At 40.5% G+C, this 15,633-nt stretch overlaps 1 protein-coding gene across 7 annotated transcripts in view; it reads left to right on the top strand.

The window, feature by feature from the left end:
• NT5C2 (5'-nucleotidase, cytosolic II) overlaps positions 1-15,336 on the top strand; it is a 103,625-nt gene extending 88,289 nt beyond the window's left edge. For 5 of the 7 annotated variants that reach the window (XM_082674366.1, XM_082674365.1, XM_082674367.1 and 2 more), the window contains 13 exons: positions 2,676-2,767; positions 2,936-2,993; positions 4,011-4,104; positions 4,754-4,807; positions 7,019-7,102; positions 8,128-8,169; positions 9,925-10,032; positions 10,301-10,367; positions 11,095-11,265; positions 12,736-12,787; positions 12,904-12,964; positions 13,112-13,288; positions 13,883-15,336. In XM_082674366.1, the coding sequence (XP_082530492.1) occupies positions 2,676-2,767; positions 2,936-2,993; positions 4,011-4,104; positions 4,754-4,807; positions 7,019-7,102; positions 8,128-8,169; positions 9,925-10,032; positions 10,301-10,367; positions 11,095-11,265; positions 12,736-12,787; positions 12,904-12,964; positions 13,112-13,288; positions 13,883-14,122 (1,300 nt within the window). In that variant the 3' untranslated portion in view covers positions 14,123-15,336. Of the gene's footprint in view, positions 1-2,675; positions 2,768-2,935; positions 2,994-3,160; positions 3,302-4,010; positions 4,105-4,753; positions 4,808-7,018; positions 7,103-8,127; positions 8,170-9,924; positions 10,033-10,300; positions 10,368-11,094; positions 11,266-12,735; positions 12,788-12,903; positions 12,965-13,111; positions 13,289-13,882 lie in introns of those variants that run through there. The other 2 variants (XM_082674369.1, XM_082674370.1) reach the window with 2 other exon arrangements.
• The last annotated feature ends 297 nt before the right edge of the window (positions 15,337-15,633 follow it).

The raw sequence follows: 15,633 nt of genomic DNA, 5'->3' as shown, positions 1-15,633 counted from the left end.
CATTTGTAGTTAACAAACACAAGCAGGAATTTACCCAGGTTATTCTGAGTATGAACTTTAAATTTGGTGTCCTTTATTCACAATAGTTAATCTTCATATTTTACTGTGAGGACTGTGCATTTTTATATTTTAGTTTTTCTCCCTTTTGGTTTCTCTGTAATATATATATATATATTTTAAACATCTTTATTGGAGTATAATTGCTTTACAATGGTGTGTTACTTTCTGCTTTATAACAAAGTGAATCAGGTATACATATATCCCCATATCTCCTCCCTCTTGCGTCCCCCTCCCACCCTCCCTATCCCACCCCTATATATACACTCTCTGTAATATTTTTATTAATAATATATCCCCTTCCTCTTCTTGCAGTGTTTTATTTCACTCTTTCAGGTTCTCATGCATCTCTAACTTCTGTTTTTTTTTCACTGTCTTTTTCTTTTAAACTCTGAATGTCTTCTGTGGATCTAGTCTCAGTCTGCTCTTCTTTCTCTGCACTCTTAAGTGGCCTCTTCTGCTCTAATAGTCTTGCTGACTTCATTTATTACCTGTGCAGAGATGATCCCAGCTATCTCTCAAGTTTGAATCTCTGTTTTTAAGTTCTTGACCTTTGTTTCTAATTGCCTGTAAAAATGTTTACTTTTAGATTAACATATCCAAAATAAAATTCCTCTTATATCTACTTTTTATCTAGTTTTCATGATTCTGTTTATGGTACCACCACCCTCTCAGAGACACCCTCTTAGTGTGAGCATCATCATCTTTGGCTCTTATGTTCCTCATCTACTACATCCGATAAGTTGCCTCGTCTTGTTCATTTTACCTTGGCAGTCTCTCCTGAATAATTCTTCTCTTTAATTTCCTTTGCGCCCACTCTAGGACATGCCCCTCCTGCTCTCAACTGGACTACTACAGTAATCCCCTAACTGATTTCCCAGGCCTCTGTCTCTGTGTCAGTTAGTTTTTGCTGCATAATAAAGTACTTCAAAACTTAGTGGCTTAAAACAATGGCCATTTGATTTAGCTCAAAATTCTGAGAGTCAGCTGGGCAATTCTGGGATTGCTCAGCTGATCTAGAATGGCCTCACTCGCATGTCTGGCAGTTGGCAGCCTGTTGGCTGGGGCACCTCATTTCTGCATGTAACCTTTTATCCTCCAGCAGGTTATCTCACTCTCATTCACATAGCAGTCTCAGAGTTCCAAGTGCAGCAAGAGTAGGCAAGCCCCAATACACATGTGTTTTCCAAGTCTCTGCTTGGATCCCATTTGCTGCCATTCAAGCCTGTATTCAAGGATGGAGAAATAGACTGAGCCTCTTAATCAGAAAAACTGCAAAGTCACATTACAAAATGATAGGAAGAATTTGTAGCCATTTTTGCAACACATCACATTTCTTCCTCCGTTTTATCCTAAAACGCCTACTAATTTAATATATTTACAATTCAGCTCTGATGGTTTTATCCTTCTGCTTAAAAGCTGTCAGTGGGGACTTACATGGTGGCACAGTGGTTAAGAATCGCCTGCCAATGCAGGGGACACTGGTTTGAGCCCTGGTCTAGGAAGATCCTACATGCCGCGGAGCAGCTATGCCATGTGCCACAGCTACTGAGCCTGCACTCTAGAGCCCGTGAGCCACAACTACTGAGCCTGCGTGCCACAACTACTGAAGTCCGCACACCTGGAGTCCGTGCTCTGCAACAAGAGAAGCCACCACATTGAGAAGCCCATGCACTGCAATGAAGAGTAGCCCCTGCGTACCACAACTACTGAAGCCCACGCGCCTGGAGTCTGTGCTCTGCAACAAGAGAAGCCACTGCAATGAGAAGCCCATGCACTGCAACAAAGAGTAGCCCCCACTAGCGGCAACTAGAGAAAAGCCCGCAGGCAGCAACAAAGACCCAATGCAGCCAAAAAACCCCAAAACTGTCAGTGGCACTGTTGCCCCTGAATGAAGTATAAAAACAATAGCATAATTGCCTCAATTCGTCTTTCTAGCTTTATTTTTCTCTGTTCCCTTTTCTCAGACTAGTTTCTGGATTCGTCTATCTAGCTTTCAAGGGCCAGCTCATATGCTACCATTTTCATGAATTCTTCCAAGATTTTCCTCTCCACATTCCCATATTCACTTCTCTCTACCCCTTAAGTTGAAATGGTCTCCCCTTCTTCACTTTTCTCATAGCTCTTCGCACCTTGCTTGTAGTTGTGATTTTTTTACCTTTTTGTAATTGTCTGTGTATGTGACTCACCTCCCTTACCAGACTGAGAACTTTTTAGGGGCTGGAACCAAGCTTCTTCCTTTTCAGAGCTACCCATGTGTTTTTTGGGTTTTTAAAATTTTTTTTTTTTTATTTGGTTGCACCAGGTCTTGGTTGCAGCACGGGGACTCCTTACTTGCAGCTCCAGAGCTCCTTAGTTGTGGCATGCAAACCCTTACTTAGTTGCGGCATGCATGTGGAATCTAATTCCCCGACCAGGGATAGAACCCAGGCACCCTGTATTGGGAGCACAGAGTCCTATCTACTGCGCCACCAGGGAAGTCCTGCCATGTGTATCATTTGGAACCCTGCCTTGCACATAGCCACCAAAATATCTGAATTAATTTTTGAATGATGAATATGTCTCAGAGTTATAATGTTATTTTTGAATGTCAGTTAATTTAAATTTTTTTCTTTCAGACCAGAAACTAGAGAGCAGTATCCAAATAAATTTATTCAACGAGATGACACTGAAAGATTTTACATTCTGAACACACTATTCAACCTACCAGGTAGACTCATTCTATGCTTATATATTATATATTCTATGCTTATTCTATGCTTATATATACTGATGCTTTCCCTTCTTTCCATGATCGTTTGTCTTTGCGCAAGGACATAATGAAACAAATTTCATTATCTCACTTCTAGCTTATGAATATCTATTCTTCATTTTTCAGAGACCTACCTGTTGGCCTGCCTAGTAGATTTTTTTACTAATTGTTCCAGATATACCAGGTATGTATATACTATAATTTTCTTTTTCCAATTGATTTTTTAAAAAATTAATGTACAGGGTTTTAGAGAACTGGCCACTGCAGGTCTTTTCTGCTTTTCTGAAGTGAATTTAGTGCTAGTGAAAGATGCCACATTGCCAGCCTGAGAGATGGGACAGCACCAGCAGCTCCATGCAGGCTCTCACCTCCCACACGGCCCTCTCCTTGCCAGTGTGCTGCAGCCATGTTTGGAAGGGACCACTTCTGATTGGCTTCTCCTGGGAATGAAGACGGCCAGCAGAGGTGCTAATTGTGACAACTGAGTGGGAGGTTTGTGTGATGATTATCTGTCCAAGCAGAATTGCACTAAAACCCCCCAACTCATTTCACAGCAGCTACCCAGGAGCCATTCAGGGATGGTAATTTAGTTTCATTCCCAGGCCCAGCAAGATTAATTGAGTAGTAAATACTGTTTATCCTCCCTGAAGTGAAATTTTGCTTAAGTCTTGAAAAAGTTATCCTTTCCTTTCTAGGGAGAATTGTAAGTTCAGCCGTATGTGCCAGAGTTTGCAAACTTCTTATCCTCTTTAGGCCTTATCCACTTCAAGGCACTAAATTTGGTGGAGCACTAAGTCACTAAGATAAACAGAAAATAGACAATACCTTAGTACCTAGAGACAATGTCAGAAAAGTGAGGGTGGAGAGAACCTAAATTACCAATTTTAAATGTTTCTTTGATGGGAACCTGTTTCTTAAAAGTGATAAAGGACCTGGTATTTTTGGAACTGGCCTTTTAGCTTCCATTCGGTATATTCTTCTGCCACTTTGTATCTGTTCACAGTTGTTGTATTCCATTGAACACTGTAGTCATCTCTGGTGGTCAAAATGGGTTTTCATTAGGGAGTAATTATTTTCCAAATTAGCCACACGGCCTTTACTATGTGACAATGGAACCTTTGGGTCCCCTGGGCAATGTTTGATATTCATTTTATTTACCCTCTTTTGGATTCCCTGTCATGTTCTTTTTATCTTTCTGTAGCTGTGAAACCGGATTTAAAGATGGGGACCTCTTCATGTCTTACCGGAGTATGTTCCAGGATGTAAGAGATGCGGTTGACTGGGTTCATTACAAGGTACCTAGGAGCTGCTTCTTCACCTGCTCACTGCCTGGCGTGTGTTTTTTATGGTCTGACATTAACTTTCCAAGTGCAAATAGAGCAGAATTGTTCATCTGTTAAAAAAAGGGGGGGGGCGTGGGATTTGCCGCTGGTGATAGCTGTCTAGAATACTTCTGTCCTTGTCTTTGGCTGTCCTGCTTACAGAGGTAATGCCGGTCTTTCCTCAGTGGTGGTGCTTGGCTTCTAGATCTTATTTCAGTTTGCATTTCCCAAACTTACTGGAAGAGATTTTAGCATTAGGATTATACTTACCATATCCTTTCAGGATGATTATGGTCCATTTGTTTTTTTCCAAATACCTCCCACTTGGCCAATAACATTAACTAAGTAATATTATGTTTACATTTATTATAAATTATGCTGAATAAAATATGAAATGCCTTTTGATTTCTAGTTTAAAATAAAAATAGTTTTATATTTTAAATACATTTTGGAGGTGGAGTTGCAGCACATCACATCTGCCACTTTATCCTGGCCTTGTTTAGTTTATCTACTTTTCTGGAAATACTTAAGAAATGCATTTAGGCTGACAGTAGTCACAGTTTTTATAATAAACTTAAAAATTGATTTTTTTCTCTTCTTGCTTCCTTTTTTCTTTCTCTAGGGTTCCCTTAAGGAAAAGACAGTTGAAAATCTTGAGAAGTATGTAGTCAAAGATGTAAGTAATAAAGGGAAAAACAGATCTGCATGATAGCTTCCTTTACCTATTAGGGAAATTAATAACAAGCTTATTTATAATGAAGTGGACAAGAGAAGATATTTCTCTGTCGTGGCAGTTTAACACACTCCGAGTATAATCACCAAGAGTTTTCAGCCAGAGCATGTGTTTTAGTTTTTCTTGTTTGTTATTAGGCAAGAAGACCCAGTATTTCATTTGTCCTTTTAGCTCTAATTACAATAACAGCAGCTAGAGTGGTTACTTTGTGCACATCACTGTGCTAAGTGATTACATTCATTATCCCATTTAATCTTCCATATAACTGTGAGTTAGTTACTGTTACCTCTGCTTTATAGATGAAGAAACTGGGGACTTAAATAACTCGCCCAAGTTCATACAGTGAATAAGTAGTAAAGCCAAAGTCACACCTAAATGTGTCCTGAATCATAACCACAGCGCTAGATCATCTAAAAAATGTACATATGGGGCTTCCCTGGTGGCGCAGTGGTTGAGAGTCTGCCTGCCGATGCAGGGGATGCGGGTTCGTGCCCCGGTCCGGGAAGATCCCACATGCCGCGGAGCGGCTGGGCCCGTGAGCCATGGCCGCTGAGCCTGCGCATCCGGAGCCTGTGTTCCGCAACGGGAGAGGCCACAGCAGTGAGAGGCCCGTGTACCGCAAAAAAAACCCAAAAAAACAAAAAAAAACCCACCATATGTGTGACTATTATTTAAATTGTCTTTAACCTATAAACAGGGAATAATGAGGAAAGCTTTAAAATACTTCAAGTGACATTAGTGGAAAACCTAATAAAATTTTTAAATATCTGTAGTTTAGTTAAAAGCATTGTGCCAATGTTAATTTCTTAGTTTTGATCATTATGCTGGGGTTAAGATGTTAATATTAAGGGAAGCTGGATAAAGAATATATAGAAACCCTCTGTACTATTTTCACAACTTTTCTGTAAGTCTGAAATTATTTCAAAATAAAAAGTACACACAGACACACACAGCACTGAGATGAGATACTTCTTCCTTTTCTTACAGAGTAAAAGTAGAATGCAATTATTTTCTCAAAGTTCTTTGGTAAAGATTTCTTATTGTTTTCATTCTTTGTACCTCCTATTTCCCGTCCACTCCCACTCCCATGATTGTTGTTTCAAGAAAGAACACTGAGGGGTTCAGGAGGATTTAAGTGAAGGAAGCTATTCACTGTGAGAGAAGGAAAGGCTGTTTTTCTTGTCACATCAGGAGTTAGAATTTCCTCATGTATCTGCAGGTGGGTCTGGACATTTCTAGGTTGCTTCATGACACATCATGTCACTTCTACAAGGTATTTCTTAAAATAGAAGTATATACAGTGAAGCCATATCTAATACTCTCCATAGAGTATTTAGCTGATGATGTTTAAAAATCAGCTTCTCCTCATCTCTCACACACTTAATTCACTTACTTTTAGAGATTACAAGGTAATTTAAACTCTTTCCTGAGGCAGACATAATGAGGAAGTTAGAGATATGTTTTTAATAGGCATATAATCATTTATATATTTTATATATAAATCTATTATATATACACCATGTATACACTACATACATGATACTTAACTCATGCATAGTGACAATGTGGTCTTATAAATGCAAAATTCTGAAACCAACCAACCAACCAACCAACCATCCCTCCCTTAAAGGGCATCCCCTATTCCTATTTCAGTGGACAAAAGTCCAGTGTCTAACTACTCCACAGTGTAAATGAATATATACAGATGGTCCCCAACTTAAGATTTTTTGACTTTACGATGGTGTGAAAACAGTACACATTCAGTGGCAACTGTATGTGGAATTTTGAATTTTGATCTTTTCCCAGGCTAGTGATATGCCCTACGATACTCTCGTGATGCTGGGCAGCAGCAGTGAGCTACAGCTCCCAGTCAGCCATGCAATCACGGGGGTAGACAACTGGTAACATCCGTTCTACTTTTCACTTTCAGTACAGTATTCAATAAATTACATGAGATATTCAACCACTTTATTATAAAATAGGCTTTGTGTTCGATGATTTTGCCCAACTGTAGGCCAGTGTATGTTTTCAGCACGTTTAAGGTAGGCTTGGCTAGCTGTCATGTTTGGTGTATTATCGGGACATAACCCCAACATAAGTGGAGGAATATCTGTGTGTTTTAGTGTTTCGCTCATCATCATAATTATATTTCAGGGAAAACTGCCTTTGCTTCTAAGCCGGATGAAGGAAGTAGGGAAAGTATTTCTTGCCACCAACAGTGACTATAAATACACAGATGTAAGTGCTTAATATTCATATTTGTTTATACAAAGGAATTATTTTGGACTAAAGAACTGCGACTATAATGAGGAAGATAGTTTACTAAGTGAGGGTATTTTATTGCCATTTCATTTTGAAAGCAGAATGAAAAAAGCAAAAATATATAGCATACATCAGAGCGGTTCTCAAAGTTTTCTAAATATTTCTTTTGACTATTTTCCCTCATTACAATTGGCTACTTGAAGGTTTTCTCTTAGGGGTTATTTAAAACATTTGCGCTGATTAAAATGTCTTCGTTGTCTCTTTGTGCTTCATTTCTAAAACTTGAGAAGGTACACCCTTTATTATTGCACATGTGTACATATGTGCCCTCCCTGCTGTTGGGAGCCAGACAGAAATAGATGGTGCTAAGGTGTTTTGACTCTTAGCCATCAAAATTTACTACCTCTTAACTTAAAAAAATTTTTTGCCATGATTAAAGCATATAGAAAGGATGATTTAACTCCTTATCATGTTACTTTTGCTAAGACAGTTACAAGTTCCCAGTACTAGCAGGAAGCTCAGCACTCCCCAATCCTCTTTATGTAAAATGTTGATTTAGAAATTTGGTGATTTGGAGTAAGCAAGTAAGTTGGCTTGGTTGGTCTAGGAACAGTAGTAAGAGGGCCAAGGTATATTATTTCCATGTGAGTCATTAGTTATCTCTACACCCTTATCTCAGATACCCTTTACCTCCAAATACGTGTTCCAGTCCTCTAGGAGAACTGGATAGGAATATATGGATGTGAATCTGTACAAAAAAATCTAGAAGTCTGTGTTCTACTGAGAATGTCAGAAGCTTGCGTTTGTTTGCTATGATGAAGCATTCATTTCTGGCTTCTTCCACTGCCACGATTTCATAAACTTTAGAGGGAACAAGAATGTGATGAATCTTGTATTGAAAAAGACATGTCTTATGAAAAGCTTGTGTGTGATTTATTTAGGTGTCATATATCTCTCGCAGAAGTAGTATATGGACCTTATGTTGGATTTTTTTTTTCCAGAAAATTATGACTTACCTGTTTGATTTCCCACATGGCCCCAAGGTACTCTATGTAACTTAACAGACTGTTGCTTTAGTAACAATGAATGCATTTAATACCCTGGAATGTTGAGGGTAAGGAATTGGTCAGGAGCCATCCAGAAATCTTCATTAATATTAGAAGTAATGGGCTTCCCTGGTGGCACAGTGGTTAAGAATCCGCCTGCCAATGCAGGGGACACAGGTTTGAGCCCTGGTCCGGGAAGATCCCACATGCCGAGGAGCAGCTAAGCCTGTGCGCCACAACTACTGAGCCTGCGCTCTAGAGCCCGTGTGCCACAACTACTGAAGCCCGCGCGCCTAGAGCCCATGCTCCGCAACAAGAGAAGCCACGGCAATGAGAAGCCCGTGCACCACAGCGAAGAGTAGCCCCCTCTTCCCGCAACTAGAGAAAGCCTGTGCACAGCACCGAAGACCCAGTGTAGCCAAAAATAAATAAATAAATATTTTTTTAAAAAAGGTAGTAATGCCAGGAGTTAGTGTAATTTAAAGTTGCTAGCAGTTTGAAAACTTAGTAGACAGAAATAAGAGAGATTCATGTGGTATTTAGTAGGATGAGATCAGAATAATTTTTTTTTAATTTTTATTTATTTATTTATTTATGGCTGTGTTGGGTCTTCATTTCTGTGCGAGGGCTTTCTCTAGTTGGGGCAAGTGGGGGCCACTCTTCGTCGTGGTGTGCAGGCCTCTCACTATCGCAGCCTCTCGTTGCAGAGCACAGGCTCCAGACACGCAGGCTCAGTAATTGTGGCTCACGGGCCTAGTTGCTCCGCGGCATGTGGGATCTTCCCGGACCAGGGCTCGAATCCGTGTCCCCTGCATTGGCAGGCAGATTCTCAACCACTGCGCCACCAGGGAAGCCCCAGAATAATTTTATGCCCAAGAAATTCTATACAGAATTGTTACATTTGTGTGGCAAATAAAGGAATTTTCAGGTTGAAGAAGATAATGTAATTAAAAGAAACAGAGAAAATGTATATATTCTTGCCAACGTCTAGATTCTGCTGTTAGTTATTGCTGAGTTCTGTGCCAAAAGAACAGCTAACCTTGATATTTAGCAGAGAAGTTTTCATTCCTGTAGTATGGCCATATTTAGATTTAAGGAATACTCATTGCGATTTAGTCACTAGGCTTCTTTGAATAAATGTCATAACTGTTTTGAGATCACCTAAAAGCAGAGTAATGCAGTGCTCTTTGGCTTGACCTTAAAAGGTTAATGCCATGGTTCCAGTTCAGGATGGAAGTAATGTTAATGGGCATCCCTTCTACATTAGTGCTGATTAGCCTGCCATATAAGCCAAAGACCAGTGTGTACCTGGAACCATCATTCTGAGAACATAACTGATGAAATCTGCTAATAATAGTTCCACATCAGTTGTATACTTCAGTTCTGATCCTAATCTGCCTCTTTCTTAATCTGTCTCGTACATATTTGTTTTGCAACTCTCCTTAGCCCCTTTGAGCCTCTTATAGCCCATTTTTAGAGTGTGAGCACTTTCTTTCATACATTATATTGCTTGAAATAAATTGATAAGTAGGTGAAACGATTTAAAATATAGTGGTTAGAGTCATTATTTATATTTTTACTTTGCCTGCTTCCAAAAGGATGTGGCTTATAATAAGCCACAATATGTTTTTAACAGTGGGATTTTCTGGTTATACTTAGTATTTCTACATTCCTTTCGTCTGATTGAGATGAAACATGAGTGCTTTAAGGTTAGGAGTGATGTTTCGGCTTTTGCTGTTTCTCCCTTATCAGCCTGGGAGCTCCCACCGACCATGGCAGTCCTACTTTGACCTCATCTTGGTGGACGCACGGAAACCACTCTTTTTTGGAGAAGGCACAGTACTGCGTCAGGTGGATACTGTAAGTTGAGAGGAAGGTGTATCTGTGAGCAATTACCCTTAATGTTTCTCCTTTCCCCACTCCTTCTCTCCCTACGGAAACAGGTAGTTTTAACTTATTAGCCATATCTCTCTTTTGAAGTTTTTTGGTCTTAATCGATATAGCAGAATAATTCAAATGAATATAATTCAGAAGTGACATTCATTTGGCTGCCTAGCCAAGTAGCATTTTGGGTGGAGATTGTGATAGAAGGATAAAGCATTACGAAGTTCCTATTCTTTTCTCACAGAAAACTGGCAAGCTGAAGATTGGTACCTACACGGGCCCCTTGCAGCATGGCATTGTCTACTCTGGGGGTGAGTCACAGACTTCCCTTTATTTAGTGTAAGTCTTTGCTCAGACCTTTGCTGAGACCTGAAAGCTTTGGTGTCCTCCTGGCACAGTGCCACATATACTCTTTAGAATTCTAAAGATATCGTCTCCTGATGGTAAACACTTCAATCACCTACTAATACAATAGGAGTCAGGGAGAAAGGTTTTGAGAAGTGGTCAGTATGTCCTAGTGAACCTTTGATTTTCACTAAAAGGATCAGTTTTTTCCAATCCTCCTTTTGCCTATTTGAGGCATTTTCTCAGTGTCTGGAATCATGTCGGGTGGTTCCCAAGGGGTCCTCTAGGGGTTTTTAGGAGCCCTTGTGGACACAGATGTGTGTTTTGTTGGAATGAAAAGCAGTGGAACAAAGCCAACCTAATGGCAGATCTGTGATGAGAAATGGCAGTGGTACTTTGAAGGGTTATGCCCCCCTAAAGCTGAGACGTGTAGTTTTGTTGCTCTTGCGTTTGGTGATCAAGAGCTCTGGTGAGCACAGTGGAGCTAAAGGCCTTGTCTTAGGGGCACTAAAAAGGTTGATGAAAAAAGACAATGGTGAGTCTTTATCTTTAAGAAAGGTGCACCCTTTTAGTGTGTTCCTCACATAGTTAAAAGAATAAAATTAATTGTATTTAATGGTTATGGTACTTGGAACACTGGTTTTTAATATGGAGACATTTATTGTTTTCTCATTGTTCGTTCCATTGTTTCAGGTTCATCTGATACAATCTGTGATCTGTTGGGAGCCAAGGGCAAAGACATTTTATATATTGGAGATCACATTTTTGGGGACATTTTAAAATCAAAGAAACGGCAAGGGTGGCGAACTTTTTTGGTGATTCCTGAACTTGCACAGGAGCTGCATGTCTGGACTGATAAGAGTTGTAAGGAGCCATTATTCTTACTTTATAAATCTTTGATGTAGCTAGTTTATATCTGAATGGCCAGCTATGAATCAGTCCTCTTTGATGAACCATTACTTTGTATGCAGGGGGTCAGACAGGGGTGGTCAAAAGATGGGCCCTTATATTTGGATACCTCCTTCTCATAGAGCCAGATATTTCACAGAAGCCCAGAATTTTGAGGTTATCTTGTTCAGCCTTCTTCTTGAATCCCTTTAAAGGTTAGAATATTACTGGTCTGCGTTATGTTACAGTAGCAGCTGAAAGTGAACTCTGCTTACCTCTCTGTAGTCCCTTATTTGTTCAATCATGCCTGCTAGTTCCAGTCTCTCTGCTACCAGCTCATATCTGTGATTCTGGGGCATTGATGGCTCTGAGTGCTGATCACCTGGTATTTATTTGCTCTTCTGAGAAGTAGAGAATGAGGCACTCTCTGAACTGAGCTATACGCTGCACTGAATTGAGCTTTGACCCTAGTTATGTAAAGATGTTTGACACACACAAGTTCTCCAGCCAGTCCTAGCTAGCATCACTCACAGCGTGGTGGAAGGTCCTGCCTCTGGAAACTCAGCCTGCCTCAGGTAGTGACCCTGGCTCCCCCACTTACTATCTTCAGCCCTCAGGCAGGCTACTGAAACACCCTGTGCCTTAGTATCCTCATATGTGAAAATGAGGGTAACACCTACTCTCATAAAGCTTCCTGCATAAAGGAGATAGAAGTAACAACCTTTCTCAGCCGAGGCTCCTCATCTGAACCACAGAACAGACAAAATGATTTGAATGACTCTCGTTCTCCCAAAGATGGTAGATAAAGAAGATTTGTTACATACAGTGGCTACATCATGGCTTGATTCTCGTTGGGGAACCCAGGTTGAGAAGGGCTAGAACACACAGAAAGCGTGCAGCGTATAGTGGCTGTTGCTATTGTTTGTACTTCTTGGTGGGATTTTCTGGCTAGCCTTTCATCTACATTTTCAACTTTCTACCTATAGAATTTTAGAAATCTAGTTGATTTGGTTCTGTTTTCTGGACTTGTGACTTATGCTTTTATCTAAAGATGGAACCGTTAACACTTGCTTTGCTGACACACCTGAGATGGGGTATGAATTGGCACTTTATAAGCTCAGAATCAGCATCCAGTTAGGAAAGTTGTATGTAGGGGGTGGTTTTAAGTAGGAGGAAATGCTGGCGTCATCTGCTGCCAGATTCCAAGCAGTGTCGGTGGGTTTTCCCGAAGGTGGGGGAAGGAAGTCATTTTACACACTCACCTATAGCTTTACTTTTCAGTCATATCTGCAGCCTTTTACTTTAGTTTTAGCAACAGTTAAAAACTAGATGAACAGCAGTGAGAGGCCGGCGTGCCGCAAAAAAAAAAAAAAAAAAAAAAAAAAAAAAAAAACTAGATGATTTTTGTTTTACTTAAAACATTTTCCTTTTTCTTCCAAACTTTAGCACTTTTCGAAGAGCTTCAGAGCCTGGATATTTTCTTGGCTGAACTCTACAAGTAAGTTTCCTGACCCTAAAAATTTCTTCCCTAAAAACCATCTGCCTCTTCAGGAGTCACTTAGATGTAAGAGACGTCCTTTCTGGAGATTTTCACTGGATTTTTCTTGTCTCCAGGCACCTTGACAGCAGCAGCAATGAGCGCCCAGACATTAGCTCCATCCAGAGACGTATTAAGGTATCCAAATGGGATTTGGGAGAAAACTTCGAAAATAAACTTTAAGTGATTTCTGTATTTCTGATATTATACAGGGAGTGGCACATAGCCAGTGTTCAGTAAATATTTATCGAATGAGCTGAGCCTTAATCTTGTTCTTTGCTTTAGAAAGTAACTCATGACATGGACATGTGCTACGGGATGATGGGAAGCCTGTTTCGCAGTGGCTCCCGGCAGACCCTCTTTGCCAGTCAGGTGATGCGCTATGCTGATCTCTATGCAGCATCTTTCATTAATCTGCTGTATTACCCGTTCAGCTACCTCTTCAGAGCTGCCCACGTCTTGGTGAGTTATATAGCCTAAGGCTACTATTTGCAGTTAAGATAACGCTGTTAAGGCCAAGATCTGCCACTAGCTATCTGGCATGGCACAGGAAAGTTTAGATCATTTCTTTCTAATGTGCAAAGCCCAGAGCCAGGTTACATGGTTGCACAAAAAGGAGTTTTTGAGAAAGTATGAGCAAGATAGAATGTTACAGAGCTTAATTTTACTTTGAAAACTACTTGGTTTAAAAGTTGTTTGAATGGTAAAGACTTTCCTCTATTATTAGTGCTAAATGAGAGAAGTGTAGTTTTCCAATACTGATCTATATTTCAAGACTTTTTTGCTGTGAAATAAATAGGAAATAATAATCTCTTCTCTCCCATCTTATCCAGTTTCAGGCTATAGTATACAATGTGGGCACAGTTCTGAGTGGGAGAGAAAAGAGGATAGGCAGCTTTAGGAAGTTCTAGGAAGATACTTCAGTATCTGAATTGGCTTGGCCTCTGGTCCATTATAGGTGCTTCTGTACAGCCATCTAACAAAGGCAGAGGGATTAGGATCTGGGAGACAGCTGTTTTGTTCTGCCTGCTTTCTGAACCTCTGACTTTGTTGTAGATGCCTCATGAGTCAACAGTGGAACACACACATGTAGATATCAATGAGATGGAGTCCCCTCTTGCAACCCGGAACCGTACATCAGTGGATTTCAAAGATACCGACTACAAACGTCACCAGTTGACACGGTCGATTAGTGAGATTAAGCCCCCCAACCTCTTCCCACTGGCCCCCCAGGAAATTACACACTGCCATGATGAAGATGATGATGAAGAGGAAGAGGAGGAAGAGGAAGAATGAGGAGGAAAAGCAAAACTCTGAGCACCCATTAAACAAGTTCTGGCAGGACTCCCAGGAGTAAAGGATGTCCCTGTGGGGGGGTGGGGGGGCTCCATCAAAGGTACATCCGGAAAGTTTCTGAAGACTTTACAATACTCTCATCGTAGGGGGTCCTTGTTTTAGTTTTGTGTGTCTGCACTCTTCGCAGATGGTTCAGAATTGTAATGGAGTCTGTACTGGAGGAAAGTAAGGGTAAAGCTGGGCTGAACTGCATGCAGCTGGCTCCATCGTGGCTTGTGACACTGTTGCCTTGTCTTGTTTCATCATCGGTATGTCATAGTGTATCCAGGTACACTAAGGGTGGTGAAGGGTCTCAGAGTGGAGCAAGGAAGACAATGGGAAGAGGTGATCCAAAAATGTTGTTATGGTACAAATTGTGCTCTTATTCCAAAATCCATCTTTTTCAGTGCATTGCATAAGTATTGTATATCAGTGGAGAAATATATTATTTCCATTATCAAATGTAGTCTTCTGTTAAGGTCAAGGTTCCTTTACAAGCTTTTATAAGTGTCCTCAGTGACTCCATTGTAAGGCTGCTGTCAGTGGCTTAGCAGATGTGTTCTCTACTTGCTGTAGGTAGGGCTGGTCTGGAATGGACTGCAGCAATTTCATTTTGAGGCAGAAGTCTTCATCCACTTCTGCATGTTTTTGATTGATAGCAAAAATGTTTATTATCCAAAAACACAGTCGTTTTCTCATCTGGGCTAAATCTATAGAAAGAATTCAGCTGAAAGAGGACAAAGGATCAAGCCACCTGAAAAGAAGAGAACCTCCTTCTTATATTACATCACAACGGAATAAAATTCATTAGTGTGGGCCATATAGTGTGGCTCATGCCACCCCATTCCAGCCTTCTGTATCCTCTTTTGCTGTATTTCAAATTCAAGCATAAGAGGGTGGGAAGAGGGCTCTGTAAGCCAGAACCGTTACAAAAACAGGGCACAATCAACGTGGATAAATTCACTTCAGAATCCCAAGCGAAATCACTTCTTGTTGTTCAGAACAAGAATGGATCATCACTGTATACTTTAAGGTGGTATAACTGCCTCACCGGAACAGTGAAAGTTGTTACAACATTTTTCACAGTGGTGTAGACTCTTACTTTAACCTTCATATGTTTCTTCCATTCTTCCTGTCATTTGTCAACACGGGAGGGTAGATTAGCTGCTCTAGAAGTCAATAAAGTATAATATTTCTAATACTGACTTTGACCCCTTCCTGTAGCACAACTATAGTAACTGCTAGTCTTCAAGTGGGTTTAGGTTTTTTTTTTGTTGTTTTCTTTTAATTAATTATTTGTTTTTGGCTGTGTTGGGTCTTTGTTGCTGCACACGGGCTTTCTATAGTTGCGGTGAGCGGGGGCTACTCTTCGTTGCAGTGCGCAGGCCTCTCACTGAGGTGGCTTTTCTTGTTATGGAGCACAGACTCAGTAGTTGTGGCACACGGGCTCAGTAGTTGTGGCTCGCAGACTC

The sequence above is a fragment of the Grampus griseus genome (genome assembly GCF_964374135.1).
Source record: "Grampus griseus genome assembly, chromosome: 16".
In the NCBI taxonomy this organism is placed as follows: Eukaryota; Metazoa; Chordata; class Mammalia; order Artiodactyla; family Delphinidae; genus Grampus; species Grampus griseus.
This window is presented reverse-complemented; position numbering and strand designations above follow the sequence as displayed.